The sequence below is a fragment of the Amphiprion ocellaris genome, chromosome 9 (genome assembly GCF_022539595.1).
Source record: "Amphiprion ocellaris isolate individual 3 ecotype Okinawa chromosome 9, ASM2253959v1, whole genome shotgun sequence".
Classification (NCBI taxonomy): Eukaryota; Metazoa; Chordata; class Actinopteri; family Pomacentridae; genus Amphiprion; species Amphiprion ocellaris.
The window spans coordinates 30,561,728-30,585,753 of record NC_072774.1 but is presented as its reverse complement, the minus strand read 5'-3'; the positions used below and the strand labels follow the sequence as shown (position 1 = coordinate 30,585,753).

Sequence of the window (24,026 nt, the reverse complement as noted above, 5' to 3'; positions counted from 1 at the left end):
GAGCTGTGACTGGCACTCAAGCTCAGAGAGAGCAGAGGAATGAAGAAACTAAGTGGGCGGAATGGGGATGCCGATGGACACACACTGCATCTGGGACCGTCACCCAAGGTAAACAATGTTCAGGGAGCCATCTGGTTGAGACTGGAGGGAGGGGGGCAGAAGAGGGCAGTGTGGGGGAGCAGTGGGTGGAGGGAAGGGTTGCAACGAGCACAAGCATATGGAAAGGCAGATTTTTCCTCTCCCTGCAGCAGTCAGCGAAGGCAAATGTCAGCATGCGCTGCGTCCACGCTTGACTGTGCTGCACTCGGCACCACCACCTGGCCCTCCTTGCTCAGCCACCGAGTATGGGCAGCAGTGACACTGTGGAGCCTTTCCCCAGGGGAGAGGAAAGCATCACGGTGCTCAAGCCCATCCACATGCACGCATGTACACCAACACCTCCTGCACTCCCTGCTCATTTTCACACAAGAGATACACAAAGAAACATGGGACTTGTTTACTTTCACAGGAGATGGTACTACCACACTTTTGAAAGAGAAAATATCTAAACTTTCCTGAAGTGTCTCAAAAAATAGACTGTTCAGTCATGTGTGCATTGTTTTGACATTTTGTCAAGCGACAGCAAGGCCAACACCATACTTCATGTCGGAAAGTCTAGCTCATGAAACATTTCCATAAACAAAGATTTTGTCTGTGTGTCAACTTTGTATTAAGTGTACCAGAACCACAACAAAATCTTATTTTAGTCTACCACTTATTTTATATCAATATGATCAAGACATGAACAAGAGCATGCAACACTATAATTTCAATGCGTCTCTTTACAGCCTTCTTAATGTGCTTCACAGCTGAGCTGAGACTGTCAAATTGCATGGCCAGTGGGCTTCATCCATGCATCTATGTTCACTTACAGTGCAGCAGTGTGGAGGGCCATGGCCAGCTCACTTCATGCAGAGCAGGCAGTCAAGAGGAAGGCCAAGCAACACCAAATGTCTTATTCAGTCGCTAATTTGTTGTGACTGCAGGGCATGAAAAGCCTGTTTCCTTGCCATCTGATGCCAAGAGAACCCAGCACCATGTTACGCACAAACACACACACACAGATTTTGCTACCCACTATCTGGCCTACTTTCATGTGCGGTGGTGGGAATAACGACAGAATCACTCTTGATTACCTCCATGAAAGCACCACCAGGGGACAAGCATCTTACTGGCTACTGACTCGGCAAAGCTAAACTGACAGTAAACTAAAGACTATGGTTTCCAAAATCAACAACCAGGGGCAGAAAACCAGTTAAATAAAGGTGCACTATTCCACAGCACCACCTCTTCAAGTTCAGCCTTTGGCCAGGGTCTCTAAGTGGAGGAGAAGACATCGGAAGTATCATTCTCAGGAAACTGAGCCCAGGACCAAAGTGAACAGAAATGTGCATCTTCAGAGAGAATGTAATGATTTCTCATATAAAAGCATGTGGAAAACCTTCCCACCTCTACCACAATGACAACACTCTATTCAGCACTAAATAAATACAAATTTTGATGATTTGTTGAAAATCTAAAAATTTCAAGGTGAATTTTGTCAAAAACCAGTGAGTATTTCTTTTTTCATTTACTGTGACACATAGCTGTACTGACAACACTAAGAAGTTTAAAGTGAGCATCACAAATACCGACATTACTATAAGCTGAAACCTGTTACTACGGGGTGTTGTTTCACAATTGTAGCTGAAAAACTAAATATAGCAAGAGAAATGGCAAATTACTGTATTTAAATCCTGTTGATGCAATCTAGCTGATGTAACTTTAATGTGCGGAGTCTTTGCTAGGTGTGAGCAGGTGAGCTCACAGATCACTGTTCATGTGTGTTTGTGTAAAAACACAGACAAGGAGCAGAAAATAGCAATTATTATTATTATTTAGAAAACAACAGATGTGTTCTTTGCTGTGTCTGGTAACATACCGATCTTTTTTAAGTGTTGGTTATATGAAACAGCATTTTTTTCAGCCATACAACCCTCTCACCAGAACTCAGTCATGCTAAACCCTCCTGTTGTCCTCATTTATGGGCACCAAAAAATATGGTTTCCTTGTCTGAAAAAAATCCAAAAATTCAGTAAAAAAATTCCCCAAATTTCAGAAAATTTGCAAAATCTTCAGGAAGAAAATTCCAATAATTCCTTAAAAGTTTCCCTTAAAAGTTTTATTTTTAAAAAAATCCCCCAAATGTGGCAAGAAAATTCTTGTAAATATTTTCAAAAAAATGAGTAAAAACCTTCCCCCAAAAAATCCTAACATCTAAAATGATTACATATATATCAGTAAAACGTCTAATATTTTCTTTAAGAACATTCACAAAAAATCAACAAAAATCCAGCAAATTTCGCTGGATTTTGGTTGATTGTTTGATAAAATGTTCAAAGATTTCCCAAAAATGTTGAAAATGTGGACATCAGAAGTTTCACTGTGAAAACGTATTTTTTTTCCCACATTTTCAAACTTTAAAACGGGTCAATTTTGACCTGCAGGACGACAGGAGGGTTAATATGAGGGATCAAAAAAATTGGATTTTAAATACGAGACATTGAGTAGAAAATGCTCTAAAATACTTTAGGACAGACATTTAGAGCTACTGTTGAAGGGCTTAAAATACCCAGATAGAAATGTGGTCTTGATATACCACACATACATTTAGCTTCACTGATTTATTTGCTTTTTTCGTTATTGTTCAGATTTACTGAATAGACGATACAGATTACATGGTCATACATACAACCTTTGTTATTGATGTACTAGAAAACAACTAAGTGTAAAGTGAATGAAAACACTGGTAAGCAATTTAACAATATAACTACAGAACAAAGCTAGAAACTATTGTTTGATTATGCTGCCTGTGTTTCTAAACACTGCAAAAGAGAACACAAGAATATACACACAGTATAGTAACATACATATTACGGCAACACAATTTACAGAGAAACTGATAACAATCACTATAAAACAAGAAAGAATTAATGGATTCCAATGAGAAACAAGCTCTGACATCTATTCAAAACCAACATTTTAATTTGCTTCACAAAGACTCCCCAGCTGTGTTACAAGCTGGAGTCTAGCTCCCTGAGGTCAATTTGCTTTTTACTGGGACTCTGGCACTTGAGCTGAAGGCCTTGATGGTGAGAGAGCACAGTTAATCGACTTTCTTTCTTCCCTGAGCTGTTGTTGTACAAAATTATTATAGATTCTGAAAAAAATCCTTGCCGGGGCTCTTTTGTGCTTGAGGTCTATAGGAAAACAGAGTACAACAGTAGCTTCTTGAGAAAATCTGGCCTTCACACTGGAATGCAATTTCACAAGCTTCTCAACGCCTATTTTGCTGCAACAATGGCTGCCCGTTTCTATACCCATTTGGCTGACCGGTGTGGAACAATTGAGTGTTAGGAAAGGTGACAGGTAATTTAAAGAGGCAAAGCTGTAGGAGGGCTGTAGATTGCAACTGCCCAGCTTGGAAGATAAAGTCCCACCAACAGTGGACCCTTGCCTGGCAACATGCACACATCATATACAAACATATCCAACAAAATGCACACAAATTGCTCCAATATAGTCTTTGCTTAATTGGGTCAAGAAACTGGTATGCATAAGCTTATCTACAGGCGCTGCATATTATGTTTAAGACGCAGAATAACTGGCAGAACAGAGAATGTAAGGAATAGTAATGGTAAATTTGTCAACCAACTGTATGTCTAATTTCTGAATACTTCTGTTCATTTTTTGGCCCTATTTGTACCTCAAAGTCTGCATGCCTGAGTGTAAGTGAGTAACACAAACTATATGGGCACTTTCACAACACCTTTTACTTTGTAAAATCAGAAAATTCCTCAGGTGTGTAATGTACTTGGAAAATGAACATTATTCAGATTTACTATGCCAGGAAGAGCTTGTCCTCTGTGCTGCAAAGAATACATTGTACCATGAGGATTCAGCTGACTGTATTAGCCTGAGCCTTAAAACCATTTGTAAGCGTATAGTTCAGACTGGAAGGAAGTGGTGCATTTGCTTGACTTGAAAGTTATTTTCAACATTCTGTGTTATGTGTATCTGTGAGCGTCTGTGTGTCCACTGAGAGTTAGTGCGCTCCAGCTGTTAAGATCCAGTCACTCTGACTTGTTGAGGACCCTGGCTCCCACTAGTGCAGCACACAGTCCCAGAGGTGGTGAGACATACAGCAGCTCAACACAGGATGCATGGGACAGAAACAGATAGCAATGCAAAGACAAAGGATGACAGAGCAGAGGCTGAACCCCACGCAGCTGCTCTTGTTCTTCAGGGAACCCAGCCGGGAAGTATCGCTCAAGCGCTTAATTCCTCTAATATGTGCAGTCATGCGATGTGCAAGGTGGGGGTGAGGGTGGGGGATTGCTGCAGAACCAATTCTACAACTCTGTGGCCATTGCTGAGATGAGGAACCAGCTTGATTCGGCTTTGGCGGCTGGCTTCTGGCCACTGACAACTGGGCACCGGGCAGGGGGCTCTGCTGAGAGGCCAGTGAGACCACAAGTGATGATGCCCACCACCATGATCAGCTACAGTCTGTTAGGAGGCCACTCAGCATGACAGGCGCAAAGCAGGAGAGGTGCAGGAATTCAGGAACAGAAGGTGTATGTGTGTAAATATGGAGAGAGGAGTGGGGGGGTGATATCTATACGGTTGACTGACTGGGAGAGGAGGGCTCAGGTGGTCTGAATGAGGTCAAAGGACAGAACACTGAAAGTAGGAAGTCAGGCTGCCCGAACTCAGCATGAATGGAACCAACTGCAACAACTCAGACTCTCTTCATACTCAAACATTTTTCCTGATAAGAAAATTTTTTACGTGTCTATTTTATGTTTTTGTGACAGAATGCTCTTTAATTTAATTTTGTGACCTGCAGAAAGAAGAAAAATTCTCTTGAAGCCATAAACAGCTTCAGAGAACAAAGTAGTTGCATCCCTAGAAAATAAAGTGGTGTCACCCATCTCACTGTTGTGGTGTCTAATCACCTTCATGCAGGGTGTCTCCACACTGAGAATAACAGGCCAGATGGCCACTGCCAGCAGGGGGAGCAGGTGTACTGCAGTCCACAGCTGGAATGTAGACCACAGACAAGTTCAAATTGGAACTTTTGTTATGAGTTAAGTCAATTTATTTGAATACCAGGAGAGCAAACTGTCATAAATTTGGCCACTAATGGGTATAGAGTCAGGGTGTAATTGTCCTGCTTGCTTCTGGTGAAAGCTTTGTTTCTGAAGATTTACTCAGTGCAGAATGTGAAACTAAAATATTTACAATAATTACGTCACCAGTAGTCTATATGCAATTGAAGGAGTGGTTGCTAAATTAAAGGAATGCTGAACGTTGAACTGAACTGACTTCAGCTATGCTGAATCTAAAATTACAGAATGTTGCAACCTTACCTGATGTTGCCTTGACAGAATGCTTTTGTAAAAAGTCAAGGGTCTGCGCCAAAGCCTTCTTGTTGCAGTGAGTAGACAGCTCCTCATTACACTCAAAACACCTGTTATAATAAGAGATGGTAGTAAACAGACACAGAAAGGTTTTAAATTCCTGCAGAACTCAACAGCCCTCAAGAAAGGGTTGACAACAGAATTTACTAGCAGAAGTGGAAAACAAATGTACACAACCTTTCAAAAGTTTGAGGTCACTTAGAAATGTCCTTGTTTTTGAAAGAAAAGTAGTTTTTCAGTGATGATAACATTAAATGAATGATAAATCCAGTGTAGACATTGTTAATGTGGTAAATGACTATTGTAGCTGGAAACAGCTGATTTTTAATGGAATATCTCCATAGAGGTACAGAGGAACATTTCCAGCAACCATCACTCCTGTGTTCTAATGCTACATTGTGTTAGCTAATGGTGCTGAAAGACTCACTGATGATTAGAAAGGCCTTGTGCAGTTATGTTAGCACATGGATAAAAGTGGGAGTTTTCATGGAAAACATAAAATAGTCTGAGTGATGCCAAACCGTTAAACGGTAGAGCATGTCATTATGGAGTCAAACAGCATTTACTATCAGGTAACTAGAAAATAGCTATTGAGCATAAACCTAAGAACTATGTCAAATTTATAGACAAACATCTTTAAAAATGATGGTAGTCGAAACGAGGAAGACCAACAGCACCTATTATTTTCTATGTAAGATCAAACAACAGCAGCAGCTTGGCAAAATGTAATCACAAGGTGACAAAAAGTACACCACTCCGTGTAGTCTTGTTCTTTTTTATGACTATTCAGAAATAACTTCCAGTGTTTCTCACCAGGCCTTCCACGTGCTCAAGCTGATGGTGATGCAGTGTGACTCTGGATGAAAAGCCTGGTGGTGCTTGACAGCATGCTGAATCCCTGACTGGTTGCAGCCCTGTAAGATAGTTCATTTAAGAAATTTCAGTTTTAAATATTTGATAAAAAACATAAAACACATTCAGATCCAGTGCACATGTCTACTTTTATAAACCGTGGCACCTTCTCACCTCATAACCCCAACTTTGCATGTGGTAGAGCTACATTGCCATCATTTTAAGCGCTTTGACAGTACAAACTACACTCTATATATAGACATACAGTCGGGACCTTAGTGGAAATCTGTCATATTTTCACCAAATAATGAAAATGTTTGAGCATGTAAAAACATTTAAAAACACAAGAAGGTATGACATTTAAATGAAGAAGAAATATTTCAGATTCAGCCACATTTCTGAGGCAGGAATCAAATTTGAGCAAATTTGTTGCATACAATGAATAACACATGCCTTTTCAAAATAGTTGTTCTATTTTTGCAATGATTATCTTCTCTCACTGAAGCATATCTGCTTAATTTCCAGTGCAGAATTAAAAAACAGCAGAATTAAAATGGCTTGGCTAGCGATGATGCTGTTACTCTACTTAATGAATTTTAGTGCCCCTCTGTGTACCAACATTAGTGTAATCAAAAGGAAACATTCAGTGTGTGTTCTGCGTTACTTACGTTTATTCTGTTTTACATTAGAAAAACAAACCTCACCTGAACACCACACTTTAGGCACACCAGGATGTCGTGGGATGCAGCTGGCTCTCCGTCGATCATTGTCCTCTCCTTTAGGCACTCAGAGCAAACAAACCACACACTTGAGAGGACTGACTTCTTTACCGAGCTCAGGTCCACTGCTTTACTCACATGCTGGCAAGTCAGTCCTGATTAAAAGACAATGCACATGATCATAACAACACCTTCCAATCATTTTAAGGGACTATTTACTGAAAGCTAAATACCGTGTTCTAGTACGACAAATAATAAAATCCCATAAATTAACAAAACTGAAAAAATTACAGGAGGATCAGGAATGTTGTGTCTCTAATGCTGGAAAGAGTCAGTGGATGAATGTATTTGGTAAACTACTCGATGAACATTTGTACAAAAAGTACCACAGATTATCATCAATATGTCTTGCTTTTGGAATATAATTAAAGACTCCATCCCACCCACTACTCATTGTGCAGTACAGGACTCAGCTAAAACTCACATCTTAAATAATCTGGTGCCTCATACCGTTGCAGTAACTTACCACTGACTTCATCTGATGACTCCTCATCTCGAGGTTTCCTCGGTTTATTAGTCCGCTTAGTCATATCGGCGGCTTTCAAAGAGAAGGGGTCTTTTAGCCGCATCTGGAGCTCTGAAAGGGAGGGTGGAGGACAAACTTTGGTTTTGCACTCCATCAAGCTATCCCACATTATTTTGTGACATAACAAAAATAGTCACATACCAAAGCTTGCGCTGTTCTCCGACTTTCATTATCATTTTACTTATTGCATCATGCCGTACTTTGAAAATTAGCTACACTGGTATTGGTACAGTAACACATTTTTGCGCTGCCTTGTACTACAGCACAATGGATTTAAAATCTGTCAGTCAGTTTAATGAGCCATTTTGCAGCTATATTAGAGTGTGCTCACATTTACACGAGATAAATACGAAAGAAGTGTAGCGCCAAATAAAAAAACAATAACCTCAAATTCTATGCATTGATTTACTGTCTGAGGTCTACGTTACATCATCAGATACTTGAATCATCCCTGACAATGTCACACCTGTACTACTGCCATGTTTACTTTTGCAGATTTTAGGGATCGGTGTCCCCACTCTTAGGCTAATACTCGGCAGATGAAAGACCTGGGCCCTGTTTCAGAAAGCAGGCTTAGTGAAAAGTCACAGTATGTTGATTTAGAGTGGAAGGAAACTCAAGGTTTTTAGTTTCACAAAGGAAGTTGCCTTAAATCTTAATAGGTTACAAGAGCAACATGCTCCATGAAGCTAACCTGCTAGATAACAAGGTATCTTGAATTAACCATGAGTTTTTCCTCTTTAGCTGAAGCCTGGAGGAAGGGAGTGATGCAACCTACTCAGATATTCTCTCATTCCCTGAGGATTATCTGTTTGAACACTGCTATTTTCCTGCACCGTGAGCAGTCTCAGCCTTCCTGTTGTCTATATGATAAATCGTGGACATGTTCTCAATTTGGAACTAATTCTTCTTCTTGTACTTTATGTAACCGTGAATGACGCTGAGTGTATTTCAAAGAATAATAATAATAATGATAATAATAATGCATTAGATTTATATAGTGCTTTTCTATTAAGGCATACTCAAAGGGCGTACAGTGGATCCATTATTCATTCACTCACACATTCTCACTCTGGTGGTGGTAAACTACATTTGTAGCCACAGCTGCCCTGGGGCAGACTGACGGCTGCTAATCCACGCATACGACCCCTCCGACCACCACCAACATTCATACACCAGTGTGAGTAGCTGCACTGGAGGCCAGGTGGGTAAAGTGCCTTGCCCAAGGACACAACAGCACATGACTAGGACAGAGTGGGAATCGAACCGCCAACCCTTCGATCATTGGACGACCCGTTCTACCACAGCCGCCCCTGCGAAAAGGGGGATGTCTAAAATGTTACTCTTGTATAGAAGCAACATTCAATATGTATTTTTAGATATGTTTTATGTATATTTAATATTCACTGTACACTGTTGTGGTGTTCCAAAACCACAGACCCACAAGTCTTATCGCAGAAGAAATTAACGGTATTGCAGGTTTACACAATGTTTAATATATTTGTGAACACACATTCCAATCAGAGCTCCTTCAGTAGACAGAGATTATGTGTACAACAGGAAGGTCTTTTCCAGTCATGTGGAAGTAAAACAACCTGGGTCATACGCAAACCTCAGATTTTTCTTTTGTCGGTGTACATGAGACAAAGTCCTTCTGAGAGTGTCTGAGCACTAGAGTTGTCTCTGTTGAATTTGACATATAAGTGGAACTCTTGGAGATAAAACTTTTGTTTCTGCAAGTAATACTCACACAGTGACTTGGACAGCACTATTTTTGGTGACCTCATAATCTTTTACTTTTGCTACTGTATGGCTTTTTCCCTTTATAGACAATATGATCATATTCTGACTACACATACATTAATATTTATAAACCTGCTAAGGCCAGTTGGGATCACTGAGCCTCGGTGAATCATGTTATCTGTGTTCCATTGATGAGGGCTTGTTATCTCAGCATACACAGCTTTACATGAATTAACTTCACTCAGAATGGACCAAACTAATTGTTCCCCTATGATGAAACCGAAAGCTTGACAGCCCCGTTAGTCAATCCAGAGTTCAGGTTTGAATTTAGAGTTTGTTAAACCTACTGTCTCCAAAACTGTTCCTTAAAACTCCATACATGTACGTTTAAGATGACTTTCCTGTTGTCCTAAAATAGGGGTATCATTGAATGAGCGTCTTCACTGCTCACAGCACTATCCTTACCCATACCTTAACCCGAAAGTCTCTTATCCCAAGTCAGATTACCATCTAAATCACTGTAAAAGAGTCCTGCGGCAAAATTACCGAGAATGACAAAGCCAGCTGTCACAATACCTGAGAGTGGACAGCATGTCACTGAACAACAGCTAGCCAGAGAAACAAAGGGTTATTATGGATGAGTACCTAATCTTAGGTAACAACACGGTGAAGAGGCCTCAGCAGCCCAGACTAGCTTAGTGGGGCAAAAAAAATACTTTTATGTTGATTGTTAAAGAAATTTCAGCAATAGACGAATATATCCTCATATTAAAATTGGAGAAAAGGCGCTTTGAACTCACCTCTTTAAGTCAGCTCCTCCGTTGACTGTGTTAGCTGATGTGAAGCCAACAGTGAGGAGATGTCAACCCTTCCTGGCTAGCAAACAAGTGAGCTACATTAGCCCCTCAGAATACAAAAACCCCCAACAGGAGTGTTTTATCCAACAATACTCAAAGATATCAAGGCATTTCAAATAGATGTACACAGTACCAACAACGACAGAACAGTTATCTCAGTACCTTTTCGTTTTTGCCTTTGACTTTCTAAAAACGTGTCAAGCTTTCGGTGGCATTAGCTAGCAACACCAGTCAACATGTGACGCAGTACGGCAACCCAGGCTGGCCTAATGCTGCATTCACGTCCAGTTGGAAATCTAAAATTCACACAGCATCGCAGGTTCTGAGGAACTTAAGAGGTTCATTTATTATCTGCTGCAGTGGGGGGGGGGGGGGGGGGGGGGGGGGGCAGCAAACTGTATTATATTGTACGTTACTGGCCGAAGTTTCACTGTTTATGTGAACTCTGTCGTGCTCATATTATTAATAATAATAAAATAATAATAATAAAAAATAAATAATAAATAATAATAATAATAATAATAATAATAATAATAATAATAATTATTATTATTATTATTATTATTATTATTATTATTATTATTATTATTATTATTATTATTATTATTATTATTATTATTAATAATAATAATAATAATAATAATAATAAATAATCCTATCACACCTTTCGAAACCGGGGTTACTAAGTGCATTACAAAGCATTAAAATACACCAAACATTAGATGAAACAATGAAAGAAATAAATCAGTAAAAGCAAACAATGCAACCTTAAAAAGACAATAAACACAGCGAACGCTCAATAAATATTATCGAGTGAGTGTTACCGTTCCATCTTTCCTATTTTGTGTCATATAATATTAGAATTTTGATGATGTCCGGGTTAATTTGTTTAAATATTAACTGAAACGTCTGTGCTAAGGTGTTTTGCATTCCTTCTGCATAAACTGAACTGAGCCGAAATCCAAAAGAGTATTTTTGTCCTTTCTGTGAGCCGTACTTCTACGCATGCGCAGATGGTTGTTGGCAGTGTATTCGTCAGTGTGACTTCTAACGGTTGTAGCAGTGCTGCTGCGTTATTCCGCTTTTCTGTCGAAGGAGTGTTAATATAAAGAGTAATACAGGAGTTAGCTAATCACACATGGCTCTCAGAAGGTGCTGGAGGTTTGCCGGTGTTGTCCCTCGGCTTTTATGGAGCAGCACCGTCCATCCTGGGGCTTCCGTCCCAGGAGGACGAAGCTCTGTGTCCAGCTTCGTCAACACTCACCCCGGTTGCATAAGTGAGTCTTACCCATAGATACCCATATACAGTCTATGGACTTACCTTTAGCGTCTCACTGTCTCTGTTCTAAGTGGTTCATATGCTGTGTATCACAAGTTTTTTTTTCTGTTTTTGTTTGTTTTGCTTTCAGATTCAGAGTTGCTGCTCCGGAGGTTCAGTTCAGAGCCGCAGAGCGCAGACGTGAGTTACGAGCAGCTGAAGCAGCTTCTGGCCAGCCGGAAAGCTGTAGTTATAGATGTCCGGGAGCCGTGGGAGCTCCGAGAGTACGGCAACATCCCCGGATCCATTAACGTCCCCTGTGAGTGTTGGTCTGTACACCTAAAACACACAGAAAACTGTTGTACAGTTGGGTTGACAAGGATACAAACCATCTTGTCACACAAATATACTGCAGTGTTTGTTGTTGTCCTGAAGTAAATAAACTCAAAAAACCTATACACCAGATTTAGCCCTAGAGTCCTGTTGGTCAGCATACTTTTATTATATTGTAGAAACTGTATGTACTGGTGAAAATGGTTCTATTTCACATACAAAATAAAAAAGACATTGACCATGGATGACACCTGCAGACACCGTGATTAATGGCATGGAGGAGGACATGGTTCCTAACTTTGTAAGCCATCAACATTTTGTGTTTACCCAATAGCACATATTCACCACTTGACCTTGTCTGACTTTACAGTGGGACAAGTGAACACTGCCCTCCAGCTGGGTCCGGAAGAGTTCAAAGAAAAGTACGGTGGTGAAATGCCCCAGCAGACAGATAACATTGTGTTCAGTTGTCTTGCGGGGATCAGGAGTAAGAACGCACTCGACACTGCCACCTCGCTGGGATACAAAGAGTAAGATGTGTTTCTTGAGCAAATGTCTGTCAAAATCATTAGTTCTCATCTCATCATTGAGCTCAGAAATAATTTACTATTGCGGTGATATAAGCTTTTTTCTTAAGGTTCGCTAGCCCACTGTCTTGTGTGCACAATAGCAAAACAACAGTTAACTGAGTATCACATCTGATTTTTATAGTTCATCATGAGATCACATCCAGTTTCAGCGACTTGAAGTTATTGCCTAGTTGTTGCATAATTTTAACCCATCATGCATTGCTCTTTGGAAAGATGCCACATACCACATTTCTGATACAAAACTGAAAGGTAGAGCATAAAAGCTGCTTAGTATGAACAGTGAAGATTAAAATAATGCAGTTTGATGATCATTTTATGTTATTATAAATTATCATTTGTTAGATGTGCTTATGCTAAATATATACCACATTCACTTTCTTCCTTTTTTTTCTTCGTTTCAGCGCTCAGCATTACCCTGGTGGATGGCAAGATTGGTCAACACATGAGCATCAAAAATGAACCAGGGATAAATGAACATTATATATATATATATATATATATATATATATATATATATATATATATATATATATATATATATATATAAAAAAAAATAAAATAAAAGCTTTTTTTTCAGTTACCTGAAATCAGGCTGTAAAGTGAGAGTGTGTCACAAGCAGTCTCATGAAGGGTCTTAAAAAGTTTCTGCACTTTTTTGTGGTTTCAAGTTTTCCTTATCTGGAAGTCCCAAAGAGTGGGACTAGAGGGCTCAACAAACACATCTGCTGCTGAAAATGTAAAACCTACTGCATTCTTACTTGAAGTCAGCATATAACTATTTATAAACCCTTTATAACTCAAAAAATTCAGATATAACCAGCTATAATGTACGAAAGGCACGAACAATTTTGTGTCCAAACTACCTATGCAAATGACTCCATAACTGTATGTCTTCCATTGCTTACTATGAACTGTCTTAATGCTTCAGGTTGATGCACTGTAAATACTAAATTAAGGCTTAACAGTCAGTTTAGTTGTTGCCAACATCATTTGATTAATAAAATGATAGTTTTGATGAACAGTAATATCTAGCTTGTGTGTGTGTTGTTGTTTTTTTTGCAGCTTAGGGGCAGTGTTGGACGGCTCTAATATAAATGGCCTGGGAGGACATTCATTTGGATAATTTGAGATATAAATAGGCTTAGAGAGGCTTGCTGAGGTGACAGGCGCTGGGAGTAAGATGATCTACTGTATTGAAGGGCTATGTCAAATATTTACTGTGTCTCAGTATGAATTTGCCACCGACCCTCCAGGGAACATTATCAGGTTCCCTCATCATCCTTGATAATAAATGTGTTTGTGTTCAGCCGAGGAGAATACCTCGAATACATTATGTCAACCGTGGCCATAGACCTTGCTCCCTATTTAACTTTCCCTTTTTACAGCTTGAGCTGAAAGTCCACAGAACAACAGAATGGACAAATTATAATCTCACAGTCTTGTTTGGTCAGGATTTGTACCAGCTTATTAACACCAAGTCACCAGCAGTTCAAGGAAAAGGACCTCTAAGTGAGTTCAGATGCAGGAATAAATGATCCGGAGGTGTTACTACTATTTTTGCTCGTATTATCGTATTCTCCAAGTGGGCAAGGAAAGGTGCCCTCGTATTTAATGGTGAAAGCAGATCTATGACTATAAAACTACTCACCATCATTAAGTCAGATATTTTCATGAAAAGAAGATGAGTAAAAAAAAACAATCCCTGTTGTACAGCTGTAAAATATACTTGACATAGTTCTCCACAAGAACAGCTTGTAAATGTCAGTTCATTACAGCATGTGTTAAATACAATAGCTTTTCAATGCATTTGTTGTTAGTGCTGATGGTAGTTTATAAGCTGCACTACCACTTCTATTCCTACATAAATCTGATTGGATTTCTGTTGTTTTAAGTTTTTCTTAACCTCTCCAGATGCTAACTGACTCTAAACATAAACATATAACCACCCATTTCTTTATCTGGTGTAAAGTATATAGAATCTTCAAAAAGTGATTACAATTGCAGTACATTTCTATAACCTTCATCATTTGGACTTTTCTTCACCAGTGCTGTTTATGCATAATATGTATTATTTTAGTGCTATTTGCTTCTTTATTTTTGTGAAATCAGAAGAAGGGCTCAAGCGAGGGGCAGAAGATGTCCTGATGATGACACTAACATGGAATGAAATATGGGAGTGTTAGCAGTTAAAATGAGGCCTCATAAATACTGTCATAGAAAATACCAAAATGATGAGCAGTGTCATGTGGTTGCAACATGAAATGAGGTGGTTAGTAGCGAGATTGATTGTTCGCATGATTGAAATATTCCACCTCTTCCCAAAAGTCCCACACTGCTGCAAAATGTGAGGTCAGTGGGAGGGAATAGATGTTCACTTAATCCATCAAGGTTTTCACATGCAACAATAATTGGTTTTTTTTTTGTTTGTTTTTCACATTTTACAAGTTGGACACAGTCAAATCTATGTTTGGGTCATATGTTGTGGGGTTTTGTGTATGTGTGAAATTAGAGTTATGTTTTCTATGAAGGTTATGGTGGTTAATATTTACAGGAAAGAGCAGCAGTGGCTGATCTGTATCCTGACCACCGTGCTATGTCATCCGTAAACTGCAGACAACAATCCCCCCTCCTCCTTTTCCCTCTGCCTCCTTATTTTTCTTCTGAAGCAGTTAATTCCCTTTCTTTTTTCTGCATACTCCAGTTTTAATATGGTGAAAATGGACCAGACTAATAAGTACTAATTTATGTCAAATCTTGCCCAGGCTCTTTGTTCCTCTGCAGCCACAGCCTCATCAGGTCACCCTCTAGCTTCGGCTCAGCGTTCAATTAAAGTCCCTCTTCCCATCAGAGCAGATCACATCAGAGCTGACTGACTGGGCCCTGCCTTCTTGCCTGCCTGCCTGCTCATCTGTTTACTGCCCAGTGCTGGACACTGAGGTGGTGGGTTAACTGTAACTCAGGCAAACCCAATGTGATTTTCATAAAAGGGAAATTGATGCATGATCACAATCTGTGTCTTTAAGAGAGACTGATGCTATCAGTCACTATCCATGTCCAGCTCTGCTCCTCACAAGCTGCTGATAGATATCTGAGCGGCAGGTCAAGCCTGCTTTGGTGTAGAGGTTCAAGATTCCACAGGTGTTGGCTCATGAACTGGGCTGTCTTATACAGAGCAGAAGCATGGCAATGGGGAGTATAAAACCCGAGGCTTGGTGGACAATCAGGGAGTGCGACACAGGAAAGTGGAGCAGCGGTAAAGTGCAGTAAACCGCAGAAGCTCAGCTTGAGTATTTCGCTTCAGAGAACCAGAGAGCACACAGACACAGCTGCCATGAGTCGCAGCCCGGAGAGGATCTCATCCTACCGCCGTCACTTTGAGGACAGCAGCAGCTCCACCTACCAGGTCAGGGTGTCCAGCCCTTCTCCCACCAGGAGAGACGACCGCCATGCCTCCAGCGGCTACTCCTCCAGAGCGGGCAGCATGCGCGTGGACTCAGTGGGACGAAGGACCGTCTCTGCTGCACGCAGGTCTACACGCACGGTCGGAGCACGGTGAGCGCTGTCAGATACCGTCCCTACATATGGGTAGAAGCAGTGTTTATCGGGTGGGAAGACTATACAGTTGAATTATTACTTACTTTTTGGGCCTTTTTCTGCTTTGTGAGAAGTTAAGTTCTTCTTCCTCTGGGTTAGTTTCAAGTCATTTCAGCACAATTTCTATTACATGAAAGATTTTTCTTCATTTCCTTATGATATACATCTCCTCTTGCATCAAACCTCTGAGTCTAACATGTATCAGTGTGTTTTCAGTGTGAGTGCAGGAGCCATGGTGTGCGTTGGGCCTAGTGGAGAGCCTGCCATAGACCTGGATGTGGCTGCAGCTGAGAACCAGGAATTCCTCAACACTCGCACAAGCGAAAGGCAGGAGATGATTGTCCTCAATGACAGACTGGCTGTGTACATTAACAAGGTGTTCTATTTCTTTCCACAGTGAAATGTAAATGTCACACCAAAATAAAACGTATATTTGTTAAATGAAATGAAGGCACATAATTCTCAGCTCTAGGAATAGATAGAGAGAAAGCATGTTGTGGTGTCCGGTTCAGGCCAGGTTTTTGTGTCCTTACAGGTTCGATCACTTGAGCAGCAAAACAAGTTACTGGAAGCAGAGATTGAGGCCTACCAGAACCGGTTTGAGAAGCCGACAGGTCTGCGCCTGCTATATGAGGAACAGCTGAAGGAGCTGAACAAGATAGCTGATCAGATGAGAGTTCAGCGGGTAAGACTGAATTCTTCAAGTTAATATTTCTGGCGTCTTTCTTTTACGTGTCGGATTCTGAGTAGGACATGAAGTTTACACTTCACTGATCTGTAGAAGATCCATCCAAGCAATGATACAAGACGTCAACTTGGTGTTTTCAAGGTTCTTTACCTGGTAACAGGCATACTTCTGGCAGGCAAATGGAGAGGTGCCTCGTGTGTTTAGGTGTCATGGAGTACAGCTGCCGTCAGCTATGTTTTATGCACAGATGAGATGGCTTGATTATGCGTTTGCCCACACAGACACAGACAGAAATGAAGTCAAAATGCAGAAGAGGCTGAGGCACTCACCTTCATATCTAATAGACAAGCACATTACTTATGGCTTCTTGGTTTTTAGGACATTTCCTTGGCTGCTAAGGAGTCCACAGCTGCTCAACTAGAGGCAATAAAAATCAAATATGAGGAAGCAGTGGAGCTGAGGAAGAAGGCTGAGTTAGACATTGAAGCCTTCCGTCCAGTAGGTGCCATTTAATTAGCCAATATCTCTTTGATGAACATCTCCTTCAAATTTATCATCAGGCAGAAACACACACAATAACTGATTTTGTTTGTTCTTCAGGATGTGGACAAAGCCACCTCCTCTCGCATCGCCCTGGAGAAGAAGCTGGAGCAGCTGGAAGTTGAAATTGAATTCTTAAAACGGATCCATCAGCAGGTGGAAAACATCTTTATTTAACATTCAAGTAGTTCACCTTTTATCTTGATGGTTCCTAAAAATGTGGGATTTTTTCTCTAGGAAATCGATGAACTCATGAAACAGATCTATGCAGCTCATGTCTCAGCTCAGAGTGCATTCACGCTGCCTGATCTGGCTGCTGCTTTGAAGCAAATCCAATCCCAGTATGATGACATTGCGGCCAAAAATCTCCAGGTGAAGTAATACCACACAGTAGGATTTGCTTAAAAAAGTTTAAAATGTACAGTCATGTTCTCTGTGTTTGTTCAGTTTGTCTGTGTCAATTTTCATCTTCATCATCATTAGGAAATGGATTCATGGTATAAAAACAAGTTTGAAGATCTAACCCAAAAAACCTCAAGGCATGTTGATAAAGTTCGAGGGTTTAGAGAAGAAATAGCAGGTGCCAAAAAGGATGTGAGTATCAAAAGTGAAAACAAGTCAGTAAAGGTCGATAGAGATTCAATTTTTATTGATTATAATGTTCATTCTAAAATAACTCTAGATCCAAGGCAAAGAACGAGATTTGGATTCCATGAGGAGCAAGAATGAAGCTCTTGAAGCCCAGATTAGAGAGATGCAAGAAAAGTACAGGAAGGAACTGGAAGACCTGCAGGTAAACACAGTGTCATGTTGTCCCAGGGTGCACACCTGATCACACCAGAGCCAGCCATGAACATGTGCTTTCACTTTCATGCATGCAGTCACAGAGCCACTATAAAAGCATGCTCATTTCTCTGTAAACACTAATAGGCTCGGATTGAAGCCCTGCAGCTTGAACTGAAATCCACCAAGGAGAAAATTGCGCTGCACCTGCGCGAGTACCAGGACCTTCTGAATATCAAGATGGCTCTGGAGATTGAGATCACAACCTACAGGTAAAGCAAACACAACCTTAAATTGACTTATTGTTATGTATTTGAATTAGTACTAATAAATTGAAAATGTTGTTTTTCTTTGCAGGAAATTGATTGAAGGAGAGGACCTGCGGCTCTCAGGCATGATGCAAACCCTGTCTCTCGCCAGCTGTAGCATGAACGCCATTCGTGCTGGGATGAGCGTCAGTGGAGGCGGCATGGGCGGTGTGAGTGGTGTGGGTGGCGGACTGACAGGAGGTAGCAGTGGAGGTGTTGGAGGTGTGGGGAGTGGAGTAGGAATGGTGGCAGGAGGCATGGGAGCAGGTCAGACAGGTCTAGGTGGAAGAATGGGTGCTGAAGGTATCAGTGGCAGAAAGGGTCCGGCAGGTGGGGCAGACGCAACTGGTGATGTTGGATTAGGAGCTGGGGGTGTAGGTGTCGGCGCTAGTGTTGGGGGTGTGGGCACTGGTGCCGGAGGTTTGGGTACTGGTCCTGGAGGTTTGGGTACTGGTCCTGGAGGTTCAGGCATTGGTCCTGGAGGTTTGGGTACTGGTGTTAGGGGTTTGGGTACTGGTCTTGGAGGTTTGGGTACTGGTCCTGGAGGTTTGGGTACTGGTGCTGGAGGTTCAGGCATTGGTCTTGGAGGTTTTGGTGCTGGTCCTGGAGGTTTGGGTACTGGTGCTGGAGGTTCAGGCATTGGTCTTGGAGGTTTCGGTACTGGTCCTGGAGGTTTGGGTACTGGTGCTGGAGGTTTGGGTACTGGTGCTGGGGGTTTGGGTACTGGTGCTGGGGGTTTGGGTACTGGTGCTGGAGGTTTGGGTACTGGTGCTGGGGGTTTGGGCACTGGTCCTGGAGCTAAGGGTGACAGTAGTGTTGGTGGGGTCAGAATGGGTGCAGGTAGTGACATTGCAGATTCAGGTGGTGTTGGTGGCGCTGGGTTTAGTGAAGAAAATGGTGTTATAGGTAAAGGGATATGTGATGGAGTTGGTGGAGGAATAAGTGGAGATGGAAGTAAAGTCCGTGGAATGGGTCCTGCTGGAGTGGGTGGTGGAATCGGAGACAGCAGAAGAACTGAAGGTATGGGTGGAGACGATATAGGTGTTGCGCCGTCAGGCCCAGGTGGAATAGGAAAGATTGGAGGAGGAATGGGTGACGTGAGTGGTGCCAGGATTGGATATGGATCAGATGGATATGATGGCAACATTGAGGCCTATGCAGAGCAGGCTGTGGAGCTGACAGAGCGAAGGACAGTGCTCATTAGGTAAAGGTACCATCAGGTATCTTTCTTTTTTTTAAGCAGAGTTTATTGTAATGGCAGCACTGAAACTCAGAAGGTATGAGACAAACATGCCTTTGAATAAGAAGCAAAGACATAAACTGTCTTAACCTACTTTGTAATAGTGCTAGGGTTAGGGCCAGCATACTTCTTTTGGTCCTTTCAGCTCTTTTTTTTTTTGTCCACCCCTACAGGACAGTGAAAAGTGAGGACGATGTGCTGGAGATGGACCATCAGGAACAGACCTACACCATCACTGGTGCAGCCGATGAATCTGACAACGAATGAGCAACAGAAATTCCTGAGTGACCTCCTCTCGCCCTTAAACCTCCACGCCCCTCTGAGCTTTGAACTGACCAAACCCCATGTCTGGGCACTGACCTTTGCCCTTTGCCCTGGACAAGAAGACCATGAATGACCCTTTGCTATAGTGAAACCTTCAGATGATAGGGTTTAAAGATGCCTTACTAGGAACGCTCAACATGTTCTCTAAACTTTTGTGTGCCTTACACTCCCTCCCCTTTTTTCTACTTGTTGCAAATAAAGCTATCAGCATTCAATTATCATGTCTTTCTGTTATTCCGTGTCATTTTGGGGTAGTATTTGTTTGAGGATAGAGAATGGTATTCAACACCATTTTCATGCTGGTAAAAGTGCATTTTTGCTCAGCAAAGACATATGTTGCTCATGCTCATGGCTTGTGATGATAAATAGTGAAAAAAGGGGAAAGGAAGTCATGAAGAACAGCATAGCAGAGAGGGTAAAGTCACCTGAGGGTTGAGGCGGTCGTCCTGACACTTTCTGGAGGGCTGAGGAATCCGTCAGTCAGATTTAGTCCTGCAGCAGAGTGACGGCATACAGCCGTTTCCTGTCCTCATTCCATCCACTTCCACACCTTTTCCTCCTGCTGCTGATTGGGAGGGATTGGATCTGGCCAGCAGATGCCAAACACGCTCAGTGTCCTGCTCAGGGGCAGAGTGGAGACATGCAAAACACCAATCCTTAGACAGAAACTGCAACAAAGACTGGAGCTAGACCAGTGCTGTGATGGCAGCAATACCATTACTGTGCCAGTATTCTTATAATAACAAACATATACTAAAGTAAAAAAAAAAACATTTAAAAAAACAAAGCACGGTGCTTTCTACACAGTGAAATGCTTTCAGTTTTTTGAACATAGCACAACTTACAAGTGTTTGATGGAAATTTTTGCTGCTTTAATACCTTTTGCTTCATGCACAATTCTACTGCAATTTAAAAGAAACTCTTTAAATAAATTTATAGGATAGCATTTCATTTTCAAAAACAAGAACATTAAATGCAAAATGTGCACATAAGCATCAGCCATTCAAAAAAAGAAGGTATTTAAATAAGCAATTAAAAAAAATAAAGCGGTAAATTTCAATTGCACTTTAGTACAAATACTACAAGCAAATGCAATAAAAAAAAAAAAACAGTTACCTCAACTCTGCTCCATGATTAGAGCCTGAGACTAAAGCCCTGTCACTGCAATCTAAATATTTTCTTGCATGATTATTATGTAGAGACCTCACGTTGAAAATAAGCAATATTTCCTCTCGGACATCATTTCCACAAGCTCATCCCACCCGAACACTCAGGAGACAATTAGTTTGAACCCAGAACTGTCAATCGGAGACATAATGAGGAGCTGCGAGACGCTCCGGTCATTAGATTCCATTTTCTTACAGCAAATTATCAAAATGCACCCAACCTGAAGGGTTTACAAATAAGCATATATGTTTAACATTAGGGAGTTCAGCGCCACTTTAATCTGTATGATGAGATTTCATCTATATGATAGGATGGAGTTTATTATTGATATAATTACCACATAAAAGAGAATGCGTCTGCGTGCGTGTGGAGCTCTCCATGGTGCTTTAAAACTGACGGAGGGGAAATGTCCGGTCTTACTAAAACAAATAAACAAGTAAGCAAATAAATGAATAAATACGTTTTTAAGCATAAATTTAATACAAAAATGTACAATCGTTGCCACCAAAAATGTTAGGTCAAAATGAAAATTTATTGTTTTTATGACTATTTTTTTTTATTAGCAGTACTCCAGTATTAGAAATTGACTGACAATTGCGAGATATACAATATAAAAACAAAAATACATTTTTAAAATACATTTGCTAAAAATATATATGTATATTAACCTCTTAAAAATAAATATAAGCATATTTCTTTACATATTGTTCAGATAATAAACCATGAAATCGGTTAAAATATCCCTTCATATTGAAGCACAGAGAAAAGTCAAGGTTGCATGTCTTTAAACGTGCTCTTTGCCATTATAGTTGTTTTGCTCACACTTGTTTCCTCCTACAGGAAGAAAAATAAATGCGATTTCGCTCTTTGCCGAGGCAAAGAGCTGCTGATCTTCAGCGAGGAGGGCAAATGTTGCGACTTTCTTTGAAACCTGTGATTTTCTGTCACTTTGTGGGTATGCTTTGGGTGGCTAAATCCCAATTAGGGTCGGCTGACACGCTGCTCTATTCACGCAGAGCCCGGCCTGCATACATTTGCCTAGGAATGAACTCCTCAAATAGATGCGCTGCTAAATGCGTCGGACAGCAGAGAGAATCGGTCTGACTGACACGTTCTTTCTGAGGCGCTCGAGTGAGAAAAGGTATGAATTTATAAGGTACACCGAAACATATCAATTCACGCAACTTCACACGCTTTTATCCGCGTCCCCTCATGCGAGACAAAGTGAGTTTAAGTCAGGGAAATGTGGTCTGAAAAAAAAAAAAAAACTTTGTTGAGACTTTGAATACCAAAACGGTGCAACCCACTTTGAGGGAGGAGAAAAGGAGAAGAAGGCATTTTGAATGAAATCACGCATGAACAGCGTTGAATCAGGTGCCGTTTATTCGGCTCCTCTCTAATGCGATTTTGAATATTAGTCTGGGTTAAAATCCCAATCATGTCATCTGGTGGGAGTCCCATACAAGCATCATTACTATTCAAACGCGTCTCTAATGTCCCACCCGCATCCAGGCAGCTGGTCTGTCCATGGTGCAGGCTGCATCTTTACCCACAAACTAAAACACCTCAAACATGACTGCTTTAAGAACACCAAGAAGACAAACGGGCCTGTCCGAGTTTTTTTTTTTTTTTGCCTTGAGCGTGGGCTCAGATCTGAAAGGAATAACAATAAGATTCCTGCAGCACGATGATTTAAATTCTCTCTCTATTTTTAATTAAAAGGACCAGATGAGTTGTGAGAGGTGCAGGAGGTGTGGGCTTACATGTAGAGAAATAAATGGATTTGGACAAACACAAAGTCATTTCTAAAACGTGGGAATCTGTGAGAAATAGGCCACATCGCTAAGTGGGACAATGATTGGGCTCTGCTGAATAGAGCCAAACAAAGTTTATGGGTCGACATAAAAAATGTGTTTTCTTCTGAACTCAGAAGGGGTCTTAAATGGTAGGCCATTGAAACCAGTCCAGGAGAGGTGGTGGTGAACCCTTGGCACCCCTGAAGTATAGTCACGGCGCATGAATGGAGATCCCTGGTGGGGCATTGCTCTCTGTATCTGCCGCGTTGCTTTGCAGACAGGTTGTTCCTCTATATTCATGGCTCATTAATGGCCAACCAGTTAAATCAGAGAGCCCCACCGTTTAGACAGTTAAACTCCAAAATAGGCTGGCAAGAGCCGGGCAGGGCCGCCCATAAAAAACGTCTCCCTCCTCTTCCAGGCTCCGATTCTTCTCAGGTCGTTATTTAAGTTCATTAAAGAGACGAGGAGATCACTTAAGAGGAGCGCACTTGCGGAATGCTGTTGACTGACTTCGCAATATTGTCCCAGAATAAAGATCCAACCATGTAATTAATGTGTCTTTTTCTCCCTTATTTAAAACACAGAAGGAGGAGGGACAATACCGCCGGTCAAGCCATTTAATTTCATTTAATTTTCCATCCCATTTGCTTCCAACACTGCCTCCACTCTGACACGGAGCCTTTTCACTGCTCTTCGGGGTTTCAGAGCGCACAGTGGAGCGGGGATTCACCCCAGCCACTTTCCCCGCAAAATAGAAAGGAAACGTCTTCGACTCCTTTTTTCCCCTTATTTTTTCTTTCTCCAGCTCCCCCTCCTCCCTCCTTCTCCTCTTTCCTCGGAGAATAATTAATTCACCGTGGAGAAGAAGAAGTGCGGGACTTAAAAGCAGCGCAAGGGGTGGATGGGAACCAGTCGCAAATGGCGAGGCGTTAATAAATAACCCCTCCGCACAGCCGGGCGCAAACATTGCGCCTATTGATGAGATTGTTCGCGTGTCTTTCAGGCTCTTTGGCGGACTGTGGAGGAGCGCAGTGGAGGAGAGGGAGAGGAGCAACACGGGATGCCTGCAGAGAGAGAGAGACACATTCATGTGGAGAGTTTTTATTACAGCACCTGAACTGTTCAGATGAGGGTTTTCGGGATC

The 24,026-nt window shown here is 41.4% G+C and overlaps 3 protein-coding genes across 6 annotated transcripts in view; 2 read left to right on the top strand and 1 right to left on the bottom strand.

The window, feature by feature from the left end:
• Positions 1–11,715, bottom strand: part of usp45 (ubiquitin specific peptidase 45) — a 35,998-nt gene extending 24,283 nt beyond the window's left edge. For 2 of the 4 annotated variants that reach the window (XM_055013548.1, XM_023281127.3), the window contains exons 1-5: positions 10,202–10,514; positions 7,599–7,709; positions 7,058–7,227; positions 6,315–6,415; positions 5,451–5,551 (exon numbers count right to left, since the gene is read on the bottom strand). In XM_055013548.1, the coding sequence (XP_054869523.1) occupies positions 5,451–5,551; positions 6,315–6,415; positions 7,058–7,227; positions 7,599–7,701 (475 nt within the window). In that variant the 5' untranslated portion in view covers positions 7,702–7,709; positions 10,202–10,514. Of the gene's footprint in view, positions 1–5,450; positions 5,552–6,314; positions 6,416–7,057; positions 7,228–7,598; positions 7,710–10,201; positions 10,547–11,579 lie in introns of those variants that run through there. The other 2 variants (XM_023281126.3, XM_035953248.2) reach the window with 2 other exon arrangements.
• On the top strand, positions 11,277–13,470 carry tstd3 (thiosulfate sulfurtransferase like domain containing 3). Its single transcript, XM_023281134.3, has 4 exons — positions 11,277–11,535; positions 11,668–11,835; positions 12,220–12,379; positions 12,841–13,470. The coding sequence occupies exons 1-4, from the start codon at positions 11,397–11,399 to the stop codon at positions 12,896–12,898; spliced, it is 525 nt and encodes a 174-aa protein (XP_023136902.1). The 5' UTR covers positions 11,277–11,396; the 3' UTR covers positions 12,899–13,470.
• Positions 13,471–15,653: 2,183 nt separating this feature from the next.
• Positions 15,654–20,131, top strand: zgc:172323 (uncharacterized protein LOC564165 homolog). Its single transcript, XM_035953246.2, has 11 exons — positions 15,654–15,991; positions 16,250–16,409; positions 16,569–16,718; positions 17,100–17,219; positions 17,322–17,417; positions 17,499–17,633; positions 17,745–17,855; positions 17,944–18,054; positions 18,192–18,316; positions 18,402–19,556; positions 19,766–20,131. Exons 1-11 carry the CDS (start codon positions 15,771–15,773, stop codon positions 19,857–19,859), a joined length of 2,478 nt encoding a protein of 825 aa, XP_035809139.2. The 5' UTR covers positions 15,654–15,770; the 3' UTR covers positions 19,860–20,131.
• Positions 20,132–24,026: the final 3,895 nt, after the last annotated feature.

Excerpts from the sequence above, each read along its gene's own strand:
- tstd3 (XM_023281134.3), top strand. The coding sequence starts at position 11,397 with ATGGCTCTCAGAAGGTGCTGGAGGTTTGCCGGTGTTGTCCCTCGGCTT. Across the intron at positions 11,836-12,219 it reads CGGATCCATTAACGTCCCCT|TGGGACAAGTGAACACTGCC; the intron begins GTGAGTGTTGGT and ends CTGACTTTACAG. Across the intron at positions 12,380-12,840 it reads ACCTCGCTGGGATACAAAGA|CGCTCAGCATTACCCTGGTG; the intron begins GTAAGATGTGTT and ends TCTTCGTTTCAG.
- zgc:172323 (XM_035953246.2), top strand. The coding sequence starts at position 15,771 with ATGAGTCGCAGCCCGGAGAGGATCTCATCCTACCGCCGTCACTTTGAG. Across the intron at positions 16,410-16,568 it reads TGGCTGTGTACATTAACAAG|GTTCGATCACTTGAGCAGCA; the intron begins GTGTTCTATTTC and ends GTGTCCTTACAG. Across the intron at positions 17,856-17,943 it reads TAGCAGGTGCCAAAAAGGAT|ATCCAAGGCAAAGAACGAGA; the intron begins GTGAGTATCAAA and ends AAATAACTCTAG.